This window comes from Macaca fascicularis, chromosome 3, assembly GCF_037993035.2.
Source record: "Macaca fascicularis isolate 582-1 chromosome 3, T2T-MFA8v1.1".
Taxonomy (NCBI): domain Eukaryota; kingdom Metazoa; phylum Chordata; class Mammalia; order Primates; family Cercopithecidae; genus Macaca; species Macaca fascicularis.
Genome location: NC_088377.1, coordinates 48953521 through 48979973, shown reverse-complemented (window position 1 = coordinate 48979973; position 26453 = coordinate 48953521). Strand labels below are relative to the sequence as shown.

Sequence of the window (26453 nt, the reverse complement as noted above, 5' to 3'; positions counted from 1 at the left end):
AGAAGGGCAGATCTGGATTCAGATCCGGGCTCAGCTCCTCACTAGCTACCTCCGTGGCCTGGGAAAAAGCATGTTCACCATCCTGGTTCTGCTCTTCATCTTCCAGCGAGTGCATCCTCTACCTTATAAGGTTGTGAATGATGTCAAATGAGGTGATGCTCTCGTTGTCACCATAGGGAAGACTGATCAGATTTGAGGGCAGGCTTTGGGTTTGGGCTGGCTACCAAGGTTTGGGAACTCATGTTCCCTGGCCCAAGGAAGTTACTAAGAAAAGTACTAGAGGAAGGGTCTTGGGTGTGAGTTCTCTGTTAGAGTTCATTTTCACTGGGAGGGACAGGAGTTGAAGGTGATGTCAGTTTTATCCTTACACACATTCAAGTAAGTTTTGGGGGTACTTTTAGTTTTACGGGCCAGGGCTGGGAAGGTGAAGAGAGAGTTGGAGTAGATGGCTCTGTTTTTGTCAGTTCTTTGGCTGGCCTCTGAGTCATCTGTATGGCCTTGGTTATTGTTGGAAGCTGTGGCCCTTCCTATTGGAAGCGTAGTGTACTCTAAGAAGGTCACTGTGCAGTCTTTTTAAACTTGTTTTAATGGATTCAGATTTTTAAAAATAGTTTTGAAGATAATCTTTTTAAATTTGTTACTTTATTGTTAATACACATTTTTAACTAGCAATGGCATCTTGCTCCATTATCAAAGCTGGCGCTGAACTCCTGGGCTTACTCTGTTCTGCCTCAGGCTTCAGAGTAAAGTAGCTGGGATTACAGGCCTGCGCCACTGTGCCTGGCCTCACCGTTCGGTCTTGAGAGGGCTGTCCATTGGTTAGACCTTTAAGACAGAGTACAGAGTCTCGTTCTGGGGGCTCTTGAGGGGATGGTGGCTGGGAGGTACTCTGGGTGAGGTGGAGCTGGAGAGGGCAAGGGAGGCATAGACGATGCCGTCGTCCTGGGCGAGAACCCAGAGAGAAAGGGTTAGACAGTAGAGATGGAGCTGTCCCCATCTTAGTGGCAAGCCTACAATCTGACTCTCCTGCCCATACCACACTCCCCCTCTCCCTTCCACCCACCTTCTCCAGGCTTTCTAATTCCTTCAGGCCCTGGTCTGACTGCTTACCTTGGGATTTGGCTTGGGATCTGTATTTTGTCCTAGGAATAAAAAGCAAGGTGTGCCAAGGTCAGGTGGTATGACAACCAGGGGAGAGAGATGGGCAGGGGGCTCTAGGAATGAGGTTATCTGCTAGGTCAGGACCAGGGTCATGTGGGGGCAAGGGGCAAGGAATGGAAAGAAGAAAACACTGAGAGGGGCACGGACCCAGGTAATGGGTGTTTGGGGAAACAGGAAGGGCCAGGGGTAGAATATGGGGAAGGATGGTGGTAAGGACTCACCTTCATTCCTGATATTCTCATATGGCTCCTCTGTGTTTTGGAAGGGTTCCCTGTATGGGAACAAGAGGATAGGAAATATGTTAGAGGCTGGGCATTTAAGACATGGGCTAGGGCCGGGCACAGTGGCTCAAGCCTGTAATCCCAGCACTTTGGGAGGCTGAGACGGGTGGATCACGAGGTCAGGAGATCGAGACCATCCTGGCTAACATGGTGAAACCCCGTCTCTACTAAAAAAAATACAAAAAAACTAGCCGGGCGTGGTGGCAGCGACTGTAGTCCCAGCTACTCGGGAGGCTGAGGCAGGAGAATGGCGTGAACCTGGGAGGTGGAGCTTGCAGTAAGCTGAGATCCGGCCACTGCAGTCCAGCCTGGGCAACAGAGCGAGACTCCATCTCAAAAAAAAAAAAAAAAGACATGGGCTGGGTGGTGGCACCTGTAATCCCAGCACTTTGGGAGACTGAGGCAGGTGGCCATTGCTTGAGCCCAGGAGTACAAGACCAGCCTGGGCAACATAGCGAGACCCCATCTTTATAATAAATACAAAAACTAGCCGATGTAGTAGTGTGCACCTATGGTCCAGGCTACTCAGGAGGCTGAGGTGGGAGGATCGCTTGAGCCCAGGAGCTCAAGGCTGTGAGCTGTGATTGCGCCACTGCACTCCAGCCTGGGTGACAGAGTGATACCCTCTCTCAAAAATTAAAAAAAAAAAAAAAAAAAAAAAGAATTATGACACGTGTTAGGGTCTGGTTCTCTGGGGAGTGCTCTGCAACCTGTCCACCCTGCTCAGGATGGGTGTGATGGTTTTAGACTCCGAGGAGGCTGCTTGGAAGAGGAATTAGGGGCAATTTGTGTGTGGCCCAGCAGAGGTCCCTCGGTGCTCAGTGAGTTGGGTTATTCTAGGGAAGCTGCTTGTATGAGAGGAACACGGAGAAGAAAAATTGGAAAGGTCAATCCTTGCTTTCTCTCTGCTGGTGCTGCCTTGGCTAAAACTGGGAGAAGCAAACCAATTGTGTGAATTTCAGGTCTTCTGATCAGGGGCTCAGGCTGGGTGAATGGATGGAGAAGGAACCTGGTGAGGGACAGGAGAAGGGCAGCTGACAAAAGCCAGCACAGGAGAAAGGGCAGGGGTGATGCTTTCTTCCAGCAGGAGACCTACGGCCATGGAAAGGAGAGGCCAGAGGAAAGGAAAGAGAGGCAGGAGGGTGGAGAGGAAAAGCCCAGAAAAAGGAAAAGTGAGGCCCTAGCCTGGAGAGGGGAGCAAGGCAGAGGCTGGTGAGTCCCTCCTGAGCACACACAGGTGGGGAGAGGAGCTGGAGGCAGAGGAAGCCTGGGGCCCCCACCGCACATTCAGCAGGGGAACGGGACAGATTGAACAAGAGCAGGTGATATGAAAAAGCTGGAAGATCCAGGCTGAGAGGAAGCAGGTGAAGAGCAGGAAAAGCTTAGTAACACCAGGAAAGGCAGGCAGAGGGCACAGATGGGCACTCCAGAAAAGAGACTAAGTGTTCGTGCTGGAACCCGGAGTCCACTAGTCTAGTATTTAGGGGACAGAAAGCCTGAGGTCAAGAGCCTGGCCCCTAGAGGACAAAGGAGGACGAGGATGGGTAAGTTGGGGATGCAACAATGGCTGTGGCAGGCTGGGTTTGTGGGGTTCTTAGCAGCATACTCCCTGTTTCCCAAACCAGGCCACTGCCTGCACATGGACCTCCCCACCCCCCTGGGGAGGCCCAGTACTCACTTGGCTGGGGTTGTGGCTTTAGTCCGCTGCTGACCTGTAGGGGGACCGACAGTGAGTCAGGGTGGCATCCGGGTGATGGCAGTCTCCATCCCACCGTCTGTGCTGCGCCCTAGGCTGAGGCCCTCCTTAGAGGGACCAGCTGCTCCACCCAAACGCATCAGGAAGGGCCTGGGACTCAGCCAGCACCCTGAGGTCCCCATCTGTCCTCCCTGTTGTCCTCCACATCACCTCCTGAGACCCCCTCACCCTGACCCCCTCCCTTGGTTTCTTTCTTTCTTGAGCTCTCTGCTCAGTCCCAACCTGGCTCCCTCCACCACTGAGCCCTTGCCCAGCCACTTCTCCCCTCCCCTCCCCTTGACATTGGCACCCTGCCCCCACTCCCTCCAGGTCCTCAGGGAGACCACACCTGTGCTTTTCTTCTAGGTGGCGTCTAGGTCTGCCCTCCAGGCTTGGGAGCCTCGTGCTTGGGACTCATGTTTGTGGCTGTTGAAGTTCTGTTGCCACCTCTAGGCCTTCTCTGGCTGGTCCCACCCTGAATCCTCTGCTGCCTCTCCCACTGTACCCTGCCCATCCTGTCCTCCTGGCATCCTTGCAGTGTTTCCCAAGCACTGGGCTCCTGGTTCACAGACATCCCCTCCACCATCCAACCTCTTCCCAGAAGGGCTCCACGTCCACAGAGACACCCTCTGAACCCAGGCCTCGAGGTACCCCTCAACTCCAGGGACTTCCCCTTCCACTTCTACAGGACTTTTTTTTTTTTATGTTGAGACTGGGAACTCTGAAATATTAATTGCTAGTATCATTTCCATTCTGCAACTTTCCCTCCTTCCAGCACTCTTCTGTTCCTCTGTTTTTCCCCTCTCTTTGAAACTTAAACAGGTTATATTTTATTTTACTTATGGTAAAAAAAAAAATGCTAGAATTCACTTTTAACCACGTGTACAGTTCAGTAGTGTTAAATATATTCACACTGTTATGAAACATCTCCAGAACCTTTTTATCTTGCAAAACTGAAACTATTTTAAAGAATCCCCACTCCCTCCTCCCTGCAGCTTCTGACAGCCACCATTCTACTTTCTGTTCCTATTAATTTCATATCTCTAGGTACCACCGAAAAGCAGAATCATACAATAGTTGTCATTTTGTAACTGCCTTATTTCACCTAGCCTAATGTCTTCCAGGTTCGTTTGTACTGTAGTATGTGTCAGAATTTCTTTCTTTTTCTTTTTTCCTTTTTTTTTTTTTTTTTTTTGAGATGGAGTTTTGCTCTTGTCACCCAGAGTTTTTTTTTTTTTTTGAGACGGAGTTTTGCTCTTGTTTCACCGTGTTAGCCAGGATGGTCTCGATCTCCTGACCTCGTGATCCACCCGTCTCAGCCTCCCAAAGTGCTGGAATTACAGGCTTGAGCCACCGCGCCCGGCCTGTGCTGCTAATATATATAAGAATATCTGAGCCTGTATAATTTATAAAGAACAAATTTTTTTCTTTTGTTGGACAAGAGTTACAGGCTGGAGTTCTGTGGTGTGATCTAGGCTCACTGTAACCTCTACCTCTTGGGTTCAAGCGATTCTCCTGCCTGAAGCTCCCACGTAGCTGAGATTACAGACGTCCACCACCAGGCCTAGCTAATTTTGTATTTTTAGTAGAGACAGGGTTTCACCATGTTGGTCACGCTGGTCTGGAACTCCTGACCTCAGGTAATCCACCCACCTCAGCCTCCCAAAGTGCTGGGATTACAGGTGTAAGCCACTGCACCTGGCCCAGAATTTCTTTTAAAGACTGAATAATATTCTATTATATGTATAAACCACATTTTGTTCATTCATTCGTTGATGGACATCTGGGTTGCTTCCACCTCTTGGCCATTGGAAATAGTATTGCTGTCAACATGGGTGTATAAATATTTCTTCAAGACCTTTCTTTTCAGTTCTTTTGGGCATGTACCCAAAAGTGGGATTGCTGGATCATATGGTGGCCTTATTTATTTATTTATTTATTTATTTATTTATTTATTTATTTTGAGATGAAGTCTCGCTCTGTCACCCAGGCTGGAGTGCAGTGGCACAATCTCAGCTCACTGCAACCTCTGCCTCCTGGGTTCAAACGATTCTCCTGCCTCAGCCTCCCGAGTAGCTGGAATTACAGGTGCCTGCCATCACACCCAGCTAATTTTGTATTTTTAGTAGAGATGGTGTTTCACCATCTTGGCCAGGCTGGTCTCGAACTCCTGGCCTCAGGTGATCCGCCTGCCTCAGCCTCCTAAGGTGCTGGAATTTGAGGAGTGAGCCACCACTCCTGGCCTTTATTTTTAAATTTTTGAGGAAAGGCCATGCTTTTTTCTATATCATTTGCACTATTTTATACCCCCATCAACAGTGCAGAAGGACCCCAATTTCTTCACATTCTTCCCAACGCTTGTCATTTACACACTTATTTATTTTTAATAGTAGCTATCCTTCTGGGTATAAGGAGATAGCTCTCTGTGGTTTTGATTTGCATTTCTCTGATGATTAGTTGGCCATTTTCATCTGCTTGTTGGCGATTTGTGTGCTGTCTTAGTCTATTTTGTGCTGCTAACATATTTTTATTTATTTATTTATTTATTTATTTATTTATTTTTTTTGAGACGGAGTCTCGCTCTGTCGCCCAGGCTGGAGTGCAGTGGCTGGATCTCAGCTCACTGCAAGCTCCGCCTCCCGGGTTCACGCCATTCTCCTGCCTCAGCCTCCCGAGTAGCTGGGACTACAGGCGCCCGCCACCTCGCCCGGCTAGTTTTTTGTATTTTTAGTAGAGACGGGGTTTCACCATGTTAACCAGGATGGTCTCGATCTCCTGACCTTGTGATCTGCCCGTCTCGGCCTCCCAAAGTGCTATTTATTTATTTTTAAGACGGAGTCTCGCTCTGCCGCCCAGGCTGGAGTGCAGTGGCCAGATCTCAGCTCACTGCAAGCTCCGCCTCCCGGGTTTACGCCATTCTTCTGCCTAAGCCTCCCGAGTAGCTGGGACTACAGGCGCCGCCACCACGCCTGGCTAGTTTTTGTTTTTTGTTTTTTGTTTTTTGTTTTTTTGTATTTTTTAGTAGAGACGGGGTTTCACCATGTTAGCCAGGATGGTCTCGATCTCCTGACCTCGTGATCCACCCGTCTCAGCCTCCGAAAGTGCTGGGATTACAGGCTTGAGCCACCGCGCCTGGCCTGTGCTGCTAATATATATAAGAATATCTGAGCCTGTATAATTTATAAAGAACAAATTTTTTTCTTTTGTTGGACAAGAGTTTGCTGAAAAGTAAAACAAAGCAAAACAAAAATTATTTCTCACAATTCTGGAGGCTGGGAAGTCCAAGATCAAGGTGCCAGCAACTTGCTTTTTTCTGTGTTTTCCAGAGGGGAGGATTACTGTGCCCTCACATGGCAGAAGATCACAAGACAGTGAACCCACTCCTGAAATCCCTTTTTATAATGGCATTAATCTGTTCATCTGGCAGAGCCATCATGATCTAAGCACCTTCCAAAACACACTACCTCCCAGTTGTCACACTGGGGACTAAGTTTCCAATACATGATTTGAGGAGACACATTCAGACCATAGCATATATCATCTCTGGAGAAATGTCTGTTAAAATCCACTGCCCACTTTTAAATTGGGTTGATTTTTTGTTGTTGTTGAATTGTAGGAGTTTTTATATATTTTGGATATTCACTCCTTATTAGATAAATAATTTGCAAATATTTTCCCTATTCTGTAGGTTGCCTTTGGATTCTGTTGATTATGTCCTTTAATGAAAAAACATGTTTAAGTTTAATGTGGTCCTATTTGTCTATTTTTTGTTTTGTGGCTTGTGCTTTTGGTATCACAGGCAAGAAATTATTGCCAAACTCAAAGTCATGAGGCTTTTTCCCTATGGTTTGGGGTCTTACTTTTAGGTCTTTAGTCCATTTGGAGTTAAATTTTGTGTATGGTATAAGATAAGGATCCAACTTCATTCTTTGGTGTGGATATTCAGTTTTCCAATGCCATTTGTTGAAGAGATTGTCCTTTGCCCATTAAGTGCTCTTGGTACCCTTGTCAAGTCTTTTGACCATATGTGCAAGGGTTTATTTCTAGACTCTGTATTCTATTCCATTGGTATATTGATCTCTCTCTTTTTTTTTTTTTTTCCGATTCAGCTCCTCCTTCTTTTTTTTGAGATGGAGTCTCACTCTGTCACCCAGGCTGGAGTGTCAATAGCACAATCTCAGCTCACTGCAACCTCCACCTCCTAGGTTCAAGTGATTCTTGTGCCCGGCTCATGGTGTATAATTCTTTTGCCATGCTGTTGAATATGGTTTGTTATTATTTTGTTGAAGATTTTTACATCAATATTCATCAGGGTTATCAGTCTGTAGTTGTTTTTTTTTCTTCTTGTAGTATCTTTGTCTGGTTTTGGTATCATGGTAATGGTGATCTCACAGAATAAGCCTGGAAACGTTCCAGCTGCCTTTTGTCATTATCCCACTGTACCTGTTCTTAGACTTCATTGAACTCTTATCCCTTGATAATCTACTTTTCTACAGATTATTCAGACTCCCTGCTGACCCCTCTGCTCTCCATTCCTGCCTTCTCACTAGCTCCTTGACCTGTGATCTCCTGTCTGTCTGCCACACTTAGCTGGCAAATCTCTAATCCTGGGGGTGTCTTATGGCGGAAATGCTATTTGATTACCCAATATCTATTCAATTATTCTTAGTTACAGAAAATTGATTTTATGTGGAGTGGGAGGATTCCCCCTACAGATAGCTGTGGGATATATGACCAAATTCTAGCCAATAAGATATAAACTGGGGTGGGGGGGAGTCGGCTGTGTGGAGAGGGCTGGGGGCTCTCACACATGAAGTTGTTAGGTCTTTCAGGAAGACTCTTTAAAAGGGAACAGATAGTTGAGGCATAGTGGGGTTTTTTTTTCCCTTTCTTCCTTTCTCCTATTTTTTGCCAGAAACCCAGAAATAGTGGCTGGAATCCTTGCAGCCATCTTGGGCTATGAGGCAACCTTCGGGACAGAAGCCAGCATCAGGGCTGGTAAATCAGAAAGGTAGGAACCTGAGTGTCTAAGAACAGTGATGTGCTGTCTGCTTCCAGATCTGTTTACAAGAGGAAAAAATAACCCAGCTCTGTCTTGTTTAAGCCACTGTTACTTCTGGTCCCTGGTGGTAGCAACTGACAATTCCTGACCAACAAAAATCACTAAGGTCTCAAAATCTGAATGGTTGACTACTGCTGGGGGAAAATGCGCCATGCACAACGCTGCTATTATAGATTTACAGTTTCTCATCTGAGCTGAATCCTCAAACTCCACTTCCTGTTTCCTCAGTGATTATGTCAAACTTTCTCTTCAATTCCCTGACCCTCTTACTCATTCTCAGGAGAAAAGTGCTGTGGTTTTTGTTCTGCAGAATTAAAAAAAAAAATTAAGTGGTTGATTTTAATTTTTTTTTTCTTTTTGAGACAGAGTCTTGCTCTGTCGCCCAGGCTGGAGTGCATCTGTGTGTGATCTCAGCTCACTGCAGCCTCGACTTCCTGGATTCAAGCAATTCTCATGCCTCAGCCTCCCGAGTAGCTGGGATTACAGGGGTGCACCACCATGTCCAGCTAATTTTTGTATTTTTAGTAGAGAAAGGGTTTCACCCTGTTGACCAAGCTGGTCTTGAACTCGTGACCTCAAGTGATTCACCTGCCTCAGCCTCCCAAAGTGGTGGGATTACAGGCATGAGCCACCGTGCCTGGCCAGATTTTAATATTTTAATCCATGGCTTTGGGGCTTGGTCATACTGAGGAAGACTGTCTCTACTCCTTGATTATGAAATAATCTCACATTTTCTTCTGGTACTAGGGTTTTGTTTTTTTTTTTTCTCATTTAAATCTTTGATCCCTGTGGAATTTATTTTGGTACAAATTATGAGTTAAGGAGATAATGTTGTTTTTTCTCAGATGGCTACTGAATAGTTCCAGCACCATTCATTGAATTACTCATCTTTCTCCATTGATTAGAAACCTTTTAACCAACTAAATTCCCACATATATTTGGGTCTGTTTTCATTCTGTTATACTTACATTTTCCTCTTTTCTTCCATTACTTTATCCGTGTATGAATATGCCAATATCGTACCATTTTGTCTTTTGTTTTAAATGTATTCATACGATGGTACTCCCATGAGAGCCAGTGTTCCCTGGTTTAATGCCCACTGTTGAGTCATTCTAAGTGCTTATGCTCCTGTGGCACACCCTCTGCTAGATCTATTCTAAACACAGTACATTTAATCATCAGGACAACCCCACGTAGGTACCATCTTCACTCCCTTTGCCATGAGGAAATTGAGGTGCACAGCCTTTGTACCAGCAAGCCTGTTTCCCTGGCGAGGGTGTGAGGCCAGAATCTGACTGCAGGCAGCCCCGACCCCGTGCTCCTCCCCTCTGTGCTTTCATAGCTGATAGAGCAAATCTCCTTGCACTCTATTACCCAGACTGGAGTGCAGTGGTATGATCTCAGTTCATTGCAACTTCTGCCTCCTGAGCTCAAGCAATTCTCCCACCTCAGCCTCTCCAGTAGTTGGAACTACAGGTGCATACCACCACACCTGGCTAAGTTTTGTATTTTTAGTAGAGACAGGGTTTCACCACATTGGCCAGGTTGGTCTCATGCTCCTGGGCTCAAGTGATCCACCCAGCTTGGCCTCCCAAAGTGCTGGGCTTACAGGCATGAGCGGGAGCCATCACGCCCAGCCCATTGCAAACGTTCTTGATGGTACGTTCAGATCAGGTTTGGAGAATGTTGGGGTGGAACTCATTAATGCCTCAGGCCTTGTCCTCTCTTTTGAACTGTAAATGTGTACTCTGAGTTTCCAATGGACAACTCTGCTGAGATGCCACACGTGGATCCCCAGTGTAACGGATCCCAAATTAAACGAGGCATTGTTCCCCTCCAAGCGTGATCTCCTCCTCTCTTCATCATTGTACTTGGTGATTTCATTACAGCCTCATCCACTCAAATGGAAACAGGGGCTTATTCCTGCTCCCTTGCCCCTACACCAATCTAACAATCAACTTATTTATTTATTTATTGAGATAAGGTTTTGCTCTGTCACCCAGGCTGGAGTACAGTGGCACAATCACAGCTCACTGCAGCCTCGACCTCCCAGGCTCAAGCAGTCTTCTCACTTCAGCCTCTGGAGTAGCTGGGACCACAGGCGCACACCACCACAGCCAGCTAATTTTTGTATTTTCTGTAGATATGGGGTTTTGCCAAGTTGCCCAGGCTGATCTTGAACTCCTTGGCTCAAGAGATTATCCTGCCTCGGCCTCCCTAAGTGTTGATATTACAGGCATGAGCCACCCTGACCAGCCAACCAAATGTCTTTATAAAAAAAATTTTTTTTTATTATTTTTATATTTATTTGGAGATAGTTTGCTCTGTCTCCCAGGCTGGAGTGCAGTGGTGAAATCATAGCTCATTGTAACCTTAAACTCCTGGGCTCAAGCAGTCTTCACATCTCAGTCTCCCAGTAGCTGGTACTACAAGCACAGGCTACCATGCCCAGCTAATTTTCTTTTTTTTTTTTTTTTTTTTGTAGAGACAGGGTCTCCCTGTGTTGCCCAGGTTGGTATCAAACTCCTGGGCTCAAGAAATCCTCTTGCCTCAGCCTCCCAAAATGCTGGGATTACAGGCGTGAGCCACCGCACTGCACCTCACCTCTTTGGTTTTATTACTTAATCTTTTCTAGGATCTGACCCTTTCCCTCTCTCCACCTCACCCCTGTACTGCACTGACCCAGCCTGGCCCACCTCTGGCCACTCCTTCACAGACGGAGGTCTCTCACGGGAGCTGAGGTCACCCTTTACTGCTTCACACTGCCTCTGGGATTGGAGGCTCTTGGGTGTGATTTCCAAGATCCCCTCCTCTCCTGCCTCCTCCACCAGCACTGAGATTCCTACAGCTCCTGGAATGGTTTCCTCCACCCGCACGGAAAGTGAGTGACCTCTACACCACCCTCACCACTTGCCAGGCTAATTCTTTTTCTTCTTTGAGACTTTTGCATATATCACCTCCTCTGGGAAGTCCTGTCTCTCTGATTACCTCTCCTTCCTCCTACCCTTATTAAGTGCTGCCGTAGTTCTTTCTCAATGAAGCAATTAGTCCTTAAGGCAACTGACAACCCCACACCCCTAGTTCACTGAGAGCAGTCTATGGTTTATGCTTTATCTACTTTGCTTCTCCAGTTTCAAGCCAGGCCGTGGCAGGTGGGCAGTCGGCCAGTGCCTGCTGAGCTCAGCCTACTTCCGTTCCCTTCTGCTCTCTCTGTCCTTTTGCCAGGGGAGACCCTCCCCTCCCCAGGAACCTTCAGGAGAGGTAGATGCGTGATGACTGAGAGAGAACTGGGTGGGGATTGGCTGTGTGAAAAGGGCTGTGGGCTCTCATATGTGACCCTGCCCCGCCCCACTGCAGGAGCCTCACAAATGCAGACAACCCAGCACAGGCCATGAAGTCGGCCTCGGTGGGCTTGAGGGAGGCGGGCTTGAGGGGAGCAGGCAGGGTCTGCATATTTCAGAAGCCCCATAGCTGCAGGTAGGCTCTGAGAAACCCCCAGATGGGAGGCTTGGGGAGAGGATGGGTCCTGGGCACTTACCTTTCCTTCTTCTCCACCTGAGAAGGCAGATCAGTCCCAAAATCATGATTCCGAGCACAGCGACAGCCACTGTCACCCCCACGGCAGTTTTCAGACTTAGGTGCCAAGAGTCTGAGTGTCGTTTGCCCTGTGTGACCCTGAGGCCGGCTGTGGTGGTTGCACTACTGGGCCTCCGGGTGGTGGTCGTGACAGCTGGGGAGAGATGAGGAATGAACAGACCCTCCCCTGGGGGTGCAGGGTGTCTGGGTAAAAGGCATGGTGTGCTGCTTTCTAGGTTGGGGGACATTAGTGGTGAGGGAGCTCCTCTCTGAAGCCCACACAGGGAGTGGGGAACAGGGTGACATGCTAACAGCTTTCAATGCAGACGACTCAGTTCCTTTTATTTTTCCCTTCCTTCTTTTCCTTTCCCTTTCCTTCCCTTCCTTCCTTCCTCCCTTCCTCCCTCCTTCCCTCCCTGCCTCCCTCTTTCCTTCCTTCCTTCCTTCCTTCCTTTTATTTCTTCCTTCCTTTCATTTTATTTCTTCCTCCTCAAATTCAGCTTAACAGGCAACTCAGTTAAAACCTGATTCTACGTCAGTTATCAGTAGGGTGATCTCAGAACCTCATCTCCTCACTCACAAATAGGGATAACTAAATCACAGGATCAAAAAGAGTCTATTGTTGCAAATGCAGGTAACATAAAATATGTCATTTTAACCATTTCTACATGCACCATTCAGTGGCATCAAGCACATTCACAGTGCTGTGCAACCATCACACCATCCAACTCCAGAACCTTTGCATCTTCCTCAATGGAAATATTTTATGTGTTAAACATCAACTCCTCATTCCTGTGTCCCGAAGTCCCTGGCAACCACCCTTCTACCCCTCTACTTTCTGTCTCTATGAATTTGACTACTGTAAATACCTCGTATTAGCTGAATCATACAATGTGTCTTTTTACAGGATTATCTTTTTTTTTTTTGAGACGGAGGCTCGCTCTGTCACCCAGGCTGGAGTGCGGTGGTGCAGCCTCGGCTCACTGCAACCTCCACCTCTCAGGTTCAAGTGATTCTCCTGCCTCAGCCTCCCGAGTAGCTAGGATCACAGGCACATGCCATCACACCCAGCTAATTTTTGTATTTTTTTTCTTTTTTTAGTAGAAACAGGGTTTCACCATGTTGGCCAGGCTGGTCTCCAACTCCTGACTTCGGGTGATCTGCCTGCCTCAGCTTCCTAAAGTGCTGGGATTACAGGCGTGAGCCACCGTGCCAATCCAGAATTGTCTTAATAAGTGAGAACACATCTGTAAAAAAACCTACTGTATATTGAAAATATGTTTTTAAGGTCACATTAATATATATTGACCTTCACATCCTACAAACAAGTGACACCTTCTTTATAAATGTTTCATGCACCCTTAAAAAATTGACATAGTACTCAGCCATAGGACAAAAAATCAGGCTTCTTAATGTCTTCAGGTTAGGATGAACTAAAATCTTCGTCCACTCTTAAGAGAAATTACTAAAAGTGTAAATGCTATGTCTCTATTGGGAATTTAAAAATGTTTTAATTACTTAAAGGAGACATATATAATAACATACTATTTAGAAAATAAAAACTAGAGTAATACATATTTTTAAAAAGAACCCTGGTGTATGACTAAAGCAACACTCTAAGCTAAACTCAGTATGAAATGCTTTTATTACTTAAAATGGGAATAAATTTTTAAAACAAATAAAATATTCAGTTTCCAAAGAAGAAACCCCAGAGAGGAGACAGCTGTAAGGAAACTCAGAGGAAGAAAGTAATGAAAAGTTACATAGGAATAAATTTATTAGGGAACAGATAGCCACAAGCAAAATAAATGCAGAAACTGGTTATTTAAAGGAGCAACAACAAGAAGGTAGACAAGACTAGCAAACCTAATGACAACAAAAGCCAGTTGCAATCATGAGTGAGTATATGCTCAATTATAGATTGTTAAATGTTAAAATATCTGTGAAATGGGTGTCTTTTGGGTTTTCTTGAGACAGGGTCTTGCTCTGTTGCCCAGGCTGGAGTGCACAATCTTACCTCACTGTAGCCTCCACCTCCTGGGCTCAAGTGATCCTCCTGCCTCAACCTCCTGATTAGCTGGGACTACAAGCATGAGCCTCTGAGCCAGGCCTGGGTGATATTTTTAAAAATTGATTTAAGAACTAGTATACCTTGGGGCCAGGCACAGTGACTCATGCCTGTAATCCCAGCACTTTTGAGAAGCTGAGGTGGGCAGATCACCTGAGGTCAGGAGTTTGAGACCAGCCCTGGCCAACGTGGTGAAACCCCATCTCTACTAAAAATACAAAACTTAGCTGGGTGTGGTGGTGGGCGCCTGTAATCCCAGCTACTTGGGAGGCTGAGGCAGGATAATCACTTGAACCTGGGAAGCGGAGGTTGCGGTGAGCCAAGATCACGCTACTGTACCCCAGCCTGGGTGACAGAGCGAGATTCTGTCTCAAAACAAACAAACAAAAAAAGTAGTATACCTTATTTATGCCTAGTGTTCCATTATTGGAACGCTAAGCTTGTGTGAGTTATTTATATGCTCCAGCTCAAGGTCATCGCCAAGGTCTGATCTTTCACACAAAAAATCTGCAGCCTCTGGCATAAATGGGTTAATGATCAGTAGACAAAGAAGAAATGAGAAGGCTATGAAAGAACTACCTTTCATAAGGTCTCCATGCTCAGGAAGTTTTATAAATAAGTTCTTGTAAAAATTTAAGGAACATAGAATTCCCACATAGAAGTTTCCAGAACATAAAGATGGAAAACTATGCAATTTGAATCCATTTCATAAAAAGATACCATAATCCTAATGCTAATATTCATTCAAAAGTTTTTTGTTTTGTTTTGTTTTTTCAAAGCTGGGCAATGTGGCTCATGCCTATAATCTCAGCACTTCGGGAGGCTGAGGTGGGCAGATCACTTCAGCCTAGGAGTTTGAGACCAGCCTGGGCAGCATAGTGAGACCCCCTGCTCCCCCGGTCTCTATGATAAATACAAAAATTAGCTGAGTGTGATGGCCCATGCCTATAGTCCCAGATACTCAGGAGCCTGAGGAGGGAGGATCGCTTGAGCCCAGGAGGTTGAGTCTACAGTGATCTATGAGTGTGCCACTGCACTCTGTTGCCTGTGCAACAGAGTGAGACCTTGTCCCAAAAACAAAATTTTTTTTTCCGTTTTTTTTTTTCTTTTTGACATAGTGTCACTCTGTCAACAACAAAAAAAAGTGCAGTGGTGCAACCTTGGCTCACTGCAACCTCCAATTCCCGGCTTCAAGGGATTCTTGTGTCTCAGCCTCCCAAGTAGTTGGGATTGCAGGTGCATGCCACCATACCCGGCTAATTTTTGTATTTTTAGTAGAGACAAGGGTTCACCATGTTGGCCAGGCTGGTCTCGAGCTCCTGACCTCAAGTGATCTGCCCGCCTCAGCCTCCCAAAGTGCTGAGATTACAGGCGTGAACCACCACGCCCAGCAAAAAACAAAATTTTTAAAAATGCAGACTAATACAGGAGACCATTTAAAAAACTGATTTGAGTAGAGGAAAATGCCCGTTATTGGCCAGTGTTTAGGGAGAGAGAAACTGTCATGCACAATGGGAGTATAAATGGGCAGAACCTTTGGGAATGCAATTTGGGAAGATCTATCAAAAGGTAAAAGACCTATGTGTGCCCTTTGTTGCAGTTGTCTCAGTGCTGGGAATTTCTCCTATGCAAATGCTTGCCCAAGTATTCAAAGGCATGTGTTGAAGGGTGTTCTTTACATTATAGTTTGTGATGTGGCAACAATTTAACTGTCTTCAAATAGAACAGTGATTAAATAAATTATGATACATCCCTACCATGGGATGCATGCGGCCATTTAAAAAGGCATTGCTGATTCAGAGCACAATGACTAGGAGTTAGCCCTGCTCTGCAAGGAGCAGCGAAAAAATTTTTTTAAATGGCCAGGCTCAGTGGCTCATGCCTGTAATCCCAGCACTTTGGGAGGCCAAGGCATGTGGATCATCTGAGGTCAGGAGTTAGACCAGCCTGGCCAACTTGGTGAAACCCCATCTCCACTAAAAATACAAAAATTAGGTGGGCATGGTGGCATGTGCCTGTAATCCTGGCTACTGGGGAGGCTGAAGCAGGAGAATCACTTGAACCTGGGAGGCAGAGATTGCAGTGAGCTGAGATCGTGCCACCTCATCCAGCTTGGGTGACAAGAGTGAAACTCTGTCTCAAAAAAAAAGAAAAGAAAAAGAAAAAAAAATTAAAAAGGCATAGGCCAGGTGTGGTGGCACACAGCTATAATCCCAGCTGCTTGGGAGGTTGAGGCGGAAGAATCGCTTGAACCCCGGAGGCAGAGGTTACAGTGAGCCGAGATCATGTCATTGCACTCCAGCCTGGGCAACGAGAGCAAAACTCCATCTCAAAAAAAAAAAAAAAAAAAAAAAAAAAAAAGACATAGATGTATATATACTAGAATGAAAGAGATTCAAGTTACTTTAAGTAAAAATAGCAAGTTCTAGAGCAGCATTGTATGTGGTTTGATTCTATTTATGTTTTATGTCGGTATCTGTAAGAGAGAATACTTCCACACAAAGTGGTAGGGACTGGGGAGATAAGGTGAATGTTACCTTTTATTTAACTTCCTTCTGTATTTTAAAAATTATGTGTAAGTATTACCAGTACTTTTATTAGTTTTTAAATTTAACACTTTTTTTTTCCAAGTTGTATCGGCACATAATTCAGACCCAACAAATTTCACACAACTTAGAAAAAAACAGCAGCCTCCTGCACCTGCCTCCTACTCCCTTCCAACTCCCCAGAGGCAACTATTTTCAGCAACTTTAGCTATTTATTTTGGTGTTAACCTCCTATTTCTAAACAGCATGCGAATATTGCCGTTGCTTGATTTGCTTGCTTTAAGTGGTATCTACTCACTTCTTACTACTGACATGGAGAATTTAGATCTTACACCCCCATTTTCTTTATCTGACTCAGCTTTTCAGCATTTGATACTCCTCACTCCCCCTTTTATGAAGTGAGTTATTAATTTGGTTTCTGGGACACCATCTCCCTTGGTTCTCCTGCCTCACTCTTAGCTCCTTCTGAGTCATCTCTGTTGATTTCTTTTCATCTGCCCAAACCTAATGTCAGGGCCCAGTCCTGAAACTTCCTCTCTAGCCACACTCCCCAGATTATCTCATTCACCACGTGACATTAAATATCAGTGGTATCCTGATTGGTCTTCCTCTGTCGCCCAGGCTGGAGTGCAATAGTGCAACCATGGCTCACTGCAGCCTCCAACTCCTGGGCTCAAGCAATCTTCCCATCTCAGCCTCCTGAGTAGCTGGGACTACAGGTGCACACCACCATGCCCAGATAATTAAAAAAAATTTTTTTTCTGTGGATAGCCTGAGCAATATGGTGAAACCCCATCTCTACTAAAAATGCAAAACAGTTAGCCGGGTGTGGTGGTGCCCTCCTGCAGTCCTAGCTACTCAGGAGGCTGAAGCAGAAGAACCACTTGAACCTGGAGGCAGGGGTTGCAGTGAGCCAAGATCATGCCACTGCACTCCAGCCTGGGTGACAGAGTGAGACTCCGTCTCAAAAAAAAAAAAAAAAAAAAAAAATTTTTTTTTTTTTTTTTTTTGGTGGAGACGGGGTTCCATTATGTTGCCCAGGCTGGGTTCCAAGTTGATGTATCCAGCCAACTTTCCCCCTGCACTCTAGACTCAGAGATCTTACTACCTGTTCACGCCTCCATTTGTATGTCTAGTAACGACTCAAAGTAAGGTGTCCAAAACAGAGTTCTTGATTTCCTCCCAAACCCATTCTTCCCCATTTCTCTACCTCAGTAAATGGCAATTCTGTCCTTCAGGATGCTCAGTCCAAGGACCTTAGAGTCATCCTTGCTTCCCTCCCTCTCATACCCTACATCCAATCCATCTGCAAATCCTGTCTGCCCTGTCTTCAAAATATAACCAACCAGTATCAGCCACCTCTCACCTCATGCACTGCCATCTCGCTAAGCCAAGCTGCATCATCTCTCCCTGGTCTCCCTGCTTCTGACTTCGCTCACCTGTAATTTTTTCCTCCATACCACAGCCAGAGGGATGCTTTTAAGCTATGAGTTGGGGCCGGGCATGGAGGCTCACGCCTGTAATCCCAGCACTTTGGGAGGCCGAGGCAGGCGGATTGCTTGAAGTCAACAGTTCGAGACCAGCCTGGCCAACATGGTGAAACCCTGTCTCTACTAAAAATAGAAAAATTAGCCGGGTGTGGTGGCGAGCACCTGTAATCCCAGCTACTCGGGAGGCTGAGGCAGGAGAATCCCTTGAACCCGGGAGGTAGAGGTTCAGTGACCCAAGACCGTGCCACTGCACTCCAGCCTGGGCGACAGAGCAAGACTCCATCTAAAAAAATAATAATAATTAAAAAAAAAAAAAAAAGCGTGAGTCGGATCTCAGCACTCCTGCAGGAAACGCTCCTTCGTTCCCATGGCACTCAGAGCGAAAGTGAGTTGTTTCCTTGGCTTTCAAAGCCACACAGGATCTTCCCCGCCTCCTGCAACCTCTGCCTCTTCCTTTTGGCTTCAGCCACACTTGTCCTGTGTGACTGGAACATTCTTCTCCCAACCTCTCTATTATGTTCTACCAATCAATCTGTGTCTAGGCTGGATCTTCCTAGGGCTTCTCCAGGTCCGCTCCCCAGTTCTTCCATCCCTGCGTTGTGCTTTTGGAGCTGGCCTTGGTGGATCGCATCTGTGGGCTCTCGTGCCCTGTAACTTCTGACTCCAGAGGCCACAGCTCCTCTCTACACATTCCAGTCTTCTCTGGGCTCCCTCCCCTTGCTCTTCAGGCCTGCTGCTGGTCCCAGGGTACTTCCCCCCACCGTCCCTGATTGGTTTCCCAAACTGTGCCTCACTCTAAGGTCTCCTCAGTTACCCTACACCAGGCTCTGCTTCATCACACAGCAGCCTTCCCTGTTCAGTGTGAATACAGGGCCACCCTTAGCAATCTCTGTCCCACTCACTCCACTTCAGTTCTCTTCTTTTCTCTTTTCACCATCACCTGACACATAAAAAGAATTGATCCATTTATATATTTATTCCCACACTCAAAAGTAAATTTCATCCTTGGGTGCATTTTGGTTGTTTTGGTGGTAGTGGTGGCTCTTGTTTTGTTTTTTTTTTGTTTTTTGAGTCAGGATCTCACTCTGTCACCCAGGCTGGAGTGTAGTAGTGGGACCACAGCTACTGCAGCCTTGACCTCACAGCCCAAAGTGATCCTCCTGCCTCAACCTCCTGAGTAGCTGGAACTACAGGCATGTGCCACCATACCCAGCTAGGTTTTTTTTTTTTTTTTTTTGAGATGGAGTCTCACTCTGTCACTCAGGCAGTGCAGTGGTGTGATCTCAGCTCACTGCAACCGTCGCCTCCCGGGTTCAAATGATTCTTATGCCTCAGCCTCCCGAGTAGCTGGGATTACAGGTACACACGACCACACCCAGCTAATTTTTTTTGTATTTTTAGTAGAGACAGGGAGGGTTTCGCCATGTTGGCCAGGCTGGTCTCAACTTCTGACTTCAAGTGATCCGCCCGCCTCGGCCTCCCAAAGTGCTGGGATTACAGGTGCGAGCTACCACGACAGGCCGCACCCAGCTAATTTTTAAATTTTACTTTTTTTATAGAGACAGAGTCTTGCTATGTTGCCAGATTCTTGCTATGTTTTCCAGGCTGGTCTTGAACTCCTGGCCTCAAGTAATCCTCCTGTCTTGGACTCCCTAAGTGCTGGGATTACAGGTGTGAGCCACTGCACCCAGCCCTTTAATGGAATTTTTTGTTTTTGCTATTGTATCTTAAATTTCCAAGAGCTTTCTTTGTGGTTTCTTTGTGGTTTGCAAGTTCCTTTGTAAAGCACCCCCTCTTATCACATGCACGAGGTCTCTTAACTTTCTGAATAGAAGGAGATGCTGAGTATTTTAAAATTTTATACTCCCTGAACTGTTTTGGTTTCTTCCAGGTTCCTCTTTCTGTTTTTCATGTTTGTTTTATTCCTCGTGTTTCATGGGAGAAGTTTGTTTCATTTAATCATATAGGGACTCTAGCCTCAGGCTTCCCAGACACAGCTGAGGCCAAGGTATAGTCCCCGGTGCTGGGGGACTCGGTATGAGGACCAGACCCCAATCGCCTTGCCAGTTATCCCTGGGGTGCTGCCCCAGAGGCCCTCTGGTTCATCTATTCTGGAAAGCAAACCTCTTGTGTTTGGGCTAGGGTGGGAGAATGGGGAATGGAGGTTTCCCTGCTTCTGAAGTAGATTTTCAATGTCCTCTAGTTTTCAGACCCATCTTCACTCCTACTTTCAGGGGTACTCAGGGCCAACATTACTGAACCTTTACAGAGTTTTGTGGTATAAATTGCCATTCATCTGGGTTTCCCCACACTGGCTTAGGGTTTAGCCCTAAACAAATTCCATTAGTCTGTTTCCAGCTTCTCAAAATTTGCTTTTGTACATCCAGTTCATATATTTCTTGTTCTTGAGGATTTCTTTCTTAAAAAATTCCCTTTGCTATTATTTTAGTAGATTCTGGGAAGGGGTGATGGTAAACATGCATATAACCCACCGTCTTGGCCAGATTTTATGCTTTTTTTTTTTTTTTTTTTTTTGAGACAGAGTCTCCCTCTGTTGCCCAGGCTGGAGTACAGTGGTGTAATTTTGGTTCACTGCAACCTCCGTCTCCCAGTTCAAGTGATTCTTCTGCCTCAGCCTCCTGAGTAGCTGGGACTACAGGCGCTCACTACCACGCCCAGCTAATTTTTTTGTACTTTCAGCAGAGACAGGGTTTCACCATGTTAGCCAAGATGGTCTTGATCTCCTGACCCTGTGATCTGCCTGCCTCGGCCTCCCAAAGTGCTGGGTTTACAGGTGTAAGCCACCATACCCGGCCGCCTATGCATTACTTTTACAATGACAATTATTAAGGATTCAAAAAGTAATCTTGCATATTAATAACAAAAGGAAATATAGAGGGTAAAAAAATCTTTTTTTTTTTTTCCTGAGACAGGATCTGGCTCTGTCACCCAGGCTGGAGTGCAGTGGCATGATCTCGGCTCACTACAGACAGTTAAACAATCTTATGAGACATTTATATGCTCTTTGGCAGAACACTACCAAGGTTTACTGAGGGATATAAAATAGGACCTTGTTCCTGGGTGAGAAGATTGTGTATGAGCCTGATTTCGGTTTCTGTCAATTGCGTTATAGGTTTAATGCAACTGTGACTTAAAAGAGTGTTGTGTTTTTTGTTTTTGTTTTTTTCCCCTAAACTGGATAAACTTATTCTAACAGTGGGAAAGGAACAGACAGGCAACAACAGAAAAATATTTTTTGTTTTGCTTTGTTTTTTAAGACAGGGTCTTGCTCTGTCACTCAGGCTGGAGTGCAGTTGTGAAATCACAGCTCATTGCAGGCCCAACCTCCTGGCCTCAAGCGATGCTCCTGTCTCAGCCTCCTGAGTAGCTGGGACCATAGGTTTGCACTACCACAACTGGCTAATTTTTTTTTTTTTTTGGTAGAGATGGGGTCTCACTATGTTGCCCATGTTAAGTCTCAAACTCTTGGGCTCAAGTAATCTTCGTGCCTCAGCCTCTTAAAGTGCTGGGATTACAGGCATGAAGCTACTGCGCCCAGCCTAAAAAAGTTTTTGAAGAAGGAGTAATATGTTTGAGATGGAAATCGTCTTAGGCATTGAAACGTAGTAAAGTTACAGTCACTAAACCTGTGTGCTGACGTAAGAAAAGATAGATCAGTGAAACAGAATTGACTGACCAGAAACCGATGCTCTTCTACAAAAATAATTTTAAAACCAGGCCTAATGTATCAATAGAGAAGCAGATAAAAATGCAGTAAATGGGGTTGGGACAACTGATTAATTACTTCATATAAAGATCAATTTAGTTGTTTATGCTGTATACCAAAATAAATTCTCACTACATACAATTTTTTTTTAATTAAGAATTTAAATATAAATATTTTCTTTTTTTTTTTTTTTTTTTTTTTTGAGACAAAGTCTTGCTCTGTCACTCAGGCTGGAGTGCAGTGGTGGGATCTTGGCTCACTGAAACCTCCTCCGACTCCCAGGTTCAAGCAATTCTCCTGCCTCAGCCTCCTGAGTAGCTGGGACTGCAGGCATGCACCACCACGCCCGACTAATTTTTGTATTTTTAGTAGAGACGGGGTTTCACCATGTTGGCCAGGCTGGTTTCGAATTCCTGACCTCAGGTGATCCACCACCTCAGCCTCCCAAAGTGCTGGGATTACAGGCATGAGCCATTGTGTCTGGCCAATATTTTCAACTTTTAGTGGAAATTGGGATTTTTGTGCTTAGAAATAAAACAGAAAAGTGACAAAGAACACAATTAGGTTTGGTTACAAAAGTTAAATTACATAAAAAACATTAATAAGCCAACAACAAACTTAGTTTATATCTGCTACAAATACTCCTTTATTTTGTTGTATCTTAGCATGATGGTACTTCAGTTGGATTTTTTTGCCAGACACAGTGGCTCATGCCTATATCCCAGCACTTTGGAAGGCCAAGGTGGGTGGATCACTTGAGCTCAGGAGTTTGAGACCAGCCTGGGCAACATAGCAAAATCCCATGACTACAAAAAAAAATACAAAAATTAGCCAGGTGTGGTGGTGCATGCCTGTAGTCCCAGCTATTTGGGAGGCTAAGGCAAGAGAATCACTTGAGCCTGGGAGATCAACACTGCAGTAAGCCATGATCACACTCCCTGGGTGACAGAGCGAGACCCTGTCTAAAAAAAAGGCAGGGCAAGGTGACTCACGCCTGTAATCCCAGCACTTTGGGAAGCCAAGGCGGGCAGATCATCCGAGGTCAGGAGTTCGAGAGCAGCCTGGCTAACACAGTGAAACCTTGTCTCTACAAAAATAAAAAAACTAGCCTGGCATGATGGTGGGTGCCTGTAATTCTCAGAGGCTGAGGCGGGAGAATCGCTTGAACCTGGGAGGTGGAGGTTGGAGTGAGCCAAGATCGTGCCATTGCACTCCAGCCTGGGTGACAGAGTGAGATTTTGTCTCAAAAAAAAAAAAAATTTTTTTTCTCTATTATTTTCCTGTATTTTTTTTAATAATAAGCATGAATATTCAACTAATTGAATTAATTAAAAATACAATTTATGGCCGGGCGCGGTGGCTCAAGCCTGTAATCCCAGCACTTTGGGAGGCCGAGATGGGTGGATCACGAGGTCAGGAGATCGAGACCATCCTGGCTAACACGGTGAAACCCCGTCTCTACTGAAAAATACAAAAAACTAGCCAGGCGAGGTAGCGGGCACCTGTAGTCCCAGCTACTCGGGAGGCTGAGGCAGGAGAATGGCGTAAACCCAGAAGGCGGAGCTTGCAGTGAGCTGAGATCCAGCCACTGTGCTCCAGCCTGGGCGACAGAGCAAGACTCCGTCTCAAAAATAAAAAAAAACAGAAAAACAATTTATTAGTGAAAAAAACTACAACTCTGACCTATGCAGAGAAGTGAGAAAAGCAAGCAGGAATTAAGGAAAGAGGAAGAGAAGGCCTGAGAAAAACCCAAATCTCTCAGAAAAGGCCATTTAAGGAAATACGTAGGAAATCAAAGTTCAAGGCTGTCTTGCTTCATTTGGATTATGGAGCCGCTCTCCATCTGCTCCAAAACCAACACAGTGGTTAAGATGGTGTGGTGGTTTACCAGGGCACGGGCAGCGAGAGTGTCTGTCCCTGCAGGGAAGAGTAACTTATCCCTGGCATTGTTTAGGGTTGCCAGTGCAAGTGATTAGAAAAAATAAACCCACCTGGCCAAAGATTAGTTTCCTAAAACATTTTCTACAGACAATGCACCCCCTTCCTGCCTGGGCCTAGGAGAAACTCCCCTCTCCCCACTGATCTGGAGACAGATAAACCTAGGCTCAAATTTCCCTGATGCCCTTTCTGAATAAAACAGAAGATCTATTAGTGCAACACATCCCATCGCTAGGTTCAAAAGTAGGTCAAGGCGAACACTATGGTCAACTCAATAGGTGAGGCCCTATAGCTAGAAGTTAGGTGAGAAAGCTCTGCAGCTCACCATCCCTGTCATTGTGTTTGTTTGTTTGTTTGAGACAGAGTCTCACTTTGCCACCCAGGCTGGTGTGCAGTGGCTCGATCTCAGCTCACCTCAACCTCCGCCTCCCAGGTTCAAGTGATTCTCCTGCCTCAGCCTCCCGAGTAGCTAGGATTACAGGCATGCGCCACCATGCCTGGCTAATTTTTGTATGTTTAGTAGAGACGGAGTTTTGCCATGTTGGCCAGGCTAGTCTCGAACTCCTGACCTCAAGTGATCCACCCACCTTGGCTTCCCAAAGTGCTGGGATTACAGGCGTCAGCCACCACGCCCCACCCTCACCATCCCTTCCAAGTCCCATCTGCACCACTACTGTGATGTTGGGAAGCTGTATAGGCTCTGTTAACCTCAGTTTCCCTATCTGTAAACTGAAGAGAATAGCAGTTCCTCTTGCCATTGAGGAGTCTTGGTGAGGGTTCACTAGGGCAATGCACATGAAGCAATTTGCCAGGGCCATGCCATGATGCCTCAGTGAATGAGGGCTGCTGCTCTTGCTTCTGCAGACATGTCCCTTAGTGTTGGTAAGGACAGAGTAGCAAGACCAGAGTGGAGGACAGAGAGGGAACGGCTGGAAGAACCCAGGGGCTTGTCAGGGAGAGTAGGGGCTGCAGGGGCTGGGGAGAAAGTGAGGGTAAGGGATGGATATAGGAGAAGAGGGGTATGACAGGTGAGGGAAGAGGTGAGACAGGTCAGGGAGGAGCTGAAGGACACTTCTGGGAAGCAGAGGGGAAGAAGGAAGTGGGCAGATGGGAACCCAGGTTGACCCAGGGACTGCAGAGCTCCCAGGGCCAGTCACTGGGCACCTGCTGGGGGTTCCTGGATGAGCTCGTGACTGTGAGAGATGCAAGATATGGGGCCCACCCTGAGGCACTAATGGGGACTCCAGGCAGAGACACATGACAAAGAGCGGGTGAGCCACACCCTGGAGAGATCAAATCTGCCTGGAGGTCATGGGGAGAGGCCAGGCTGGAGCCCCAGTTTGGAGAAAGAATGAAGGATAATTAGAGGGTCTGGCAGATGCTGAGGCCTGAGGAGTGGGGGCGGGGCTGGATCTGGAGGGGACAGTGAGGGGAATGGTCAGGGAAAGCAGATCAGATGTGGAGACAAGGGGAGGAGAAAAGGGGAGAGGTGGCAAAGGCCTGAGGAAGTGTTAGGGGCCAAAGAGATAACTTAGGGATCGTCAGAAGAAGTGGGGTCTGAGGTACCAGGGACGACGTCACCAGTGATAATAAAAGCCTCACTGCGGTGGGCAAGGCGCGTGCCGGGGCAGCTGGACTCACCCTGGGTGATGGTGAGTTTGGTCCCCTCGATGGACTGCCACCGCTGCCTCCCTGATCTCCGTGTGTCCAGCTCAACTCGGCAGAAATACACAGACTGGTCCTCCTTCCGCAGGTTCCAGATCCTGAGGAGCCCGCGGTCCTGACCCTCTGTCCAGTTCAGAAGGAGCCGGTTTGAGTAATCCTCGTGAATGAAAGCTGGCCTTGTTCTGTAGAAGAACTCCCCGTGGAAGTCGCCCCGTCTCCAGGATATTTTCATGTTGGGAGCTGCGGCTAACTCCCAGGGGTGATAGAAGGAGAAGGGAATTTCCACGGAGCCACCCATAGGGGCTGAGAGGTGTTTTCGTTGAGTGACCCCATAAGGGCCGCTTGGACCGGATCCCGCGGAGCCACCTAGAGGTGGGAGGGAGAGAGTGGGGGAGAGACCTTGAAGCCACCGCAAGACACAAAGAGGGTGACCCCAGACCCTCCCGCACCTTCAGCCACAGGCAGTCGTGTGACAGGTGGCTGGACTGACTTCTGGCCTGGGTCTCCCACTCTTCAGGCATGGGAGAGAGAGGATGGGGGCACCCGCCCCTGTGGGACCCGCCCTTGTTTCCTGGTGGTGGGAGCCTGGGCCCTCCCCAAGATGTCCCACCTTTGTCTCGGGTTGGCCCCTCCTGTGGTTTGGGCAGAGCCCACATCTGGGCGGTCCTGGGCACTTACCAGGTTGCAGAAATGCTGGCGGCAGCAGCAGGGGCAGCAGGGGCAGCAGCAGGGGCCGGCCCATGGCTTTGCTCTCCTCCAGGGGATGGGGAGACCAGCAGAGCCGTCCAGGCAGAGAGGGGCCCTGTGGTGGGGCCGCCTTGGGGTTGAGGTGAGTCGAGGGAGCCGGGCTCAGGCTCCGCAGAGGGCTGTGGGGGCCGGGAGCCTTCCTCAAACCCGTGCACCTCCAGGATGACCAGCACTTCCTTTATCCATCTGGTTTTTTTCCTCTTATTGCAAAAGGGCCTCCCTTGTGGTCAGTGTCAAGTCAGCCCTGCCCAAGAGCCCCAGTGCCCATCCTCCTGCTGAGGGGCCGGGCCTGACCTTGGCTGGCTGGGCCCCTCCCACCTGGATCCCTGCAGCCCCACCTCACTCAGCTTCACTTCTCATCCTTCTCTCTGCCCAGGGCCAGCACAGGCTCTTTCGCGGAGAGGAAAGGCAGGCCTGAATCTCTGCCCTTCTGTGTCCCAGATTCAGTCCTCAGGGA

The 26453-nt window shown here is 46.9% G+C and overlaps 1 protein-coding gene across 5 annotated transcripts; it reads right to left on the bottom strand.

Annotated features, from left to right (window-relative positions):
• Positions 1 to 570: 570 nt before the first annotated feature.
• Positions 571 to 26160, bottom strand: LOC102126493 (paired immunoglobulin-like type 2 receptor alpha). Of its 5 annotated transcripts, none has more exons than XM_015447154.4 (7): positions 25928 to 26160; positions 25226 to 25615; positions 11778 to 11969; positions 3121 to 3154; positions 1383 to 1432; positions 1111 to 1142; positions 571 to 942 (listed from the first exon to the last, which is right to left on the bottom strand). In XM_015447154.4, exons 1-7 carry the CDS (start codon positions 25989 to 25991, stop codon positions 820 to 822), a joined length of 885 nt encoding a protein of 294 aa, XP_015302640.3. In that variant the 5' UTR covers positions 25992 to 26160; the 3' UTR covers positions 571 to 819. The 5 variants fall into 5 exon arrangements, with proteins under 5 accessions (XP_015302640.3, XP_015302643.3, XP_015302644.3 ...); XM_015447157.4 differs by having other exon boundaries at positions 571 to 825; XM_015447158.4 differs by lacking the exon at positions 11778 to 11969.
• Between the last annotated feature and the right edge of the window lie 293 nt (positions 26161 to 26453).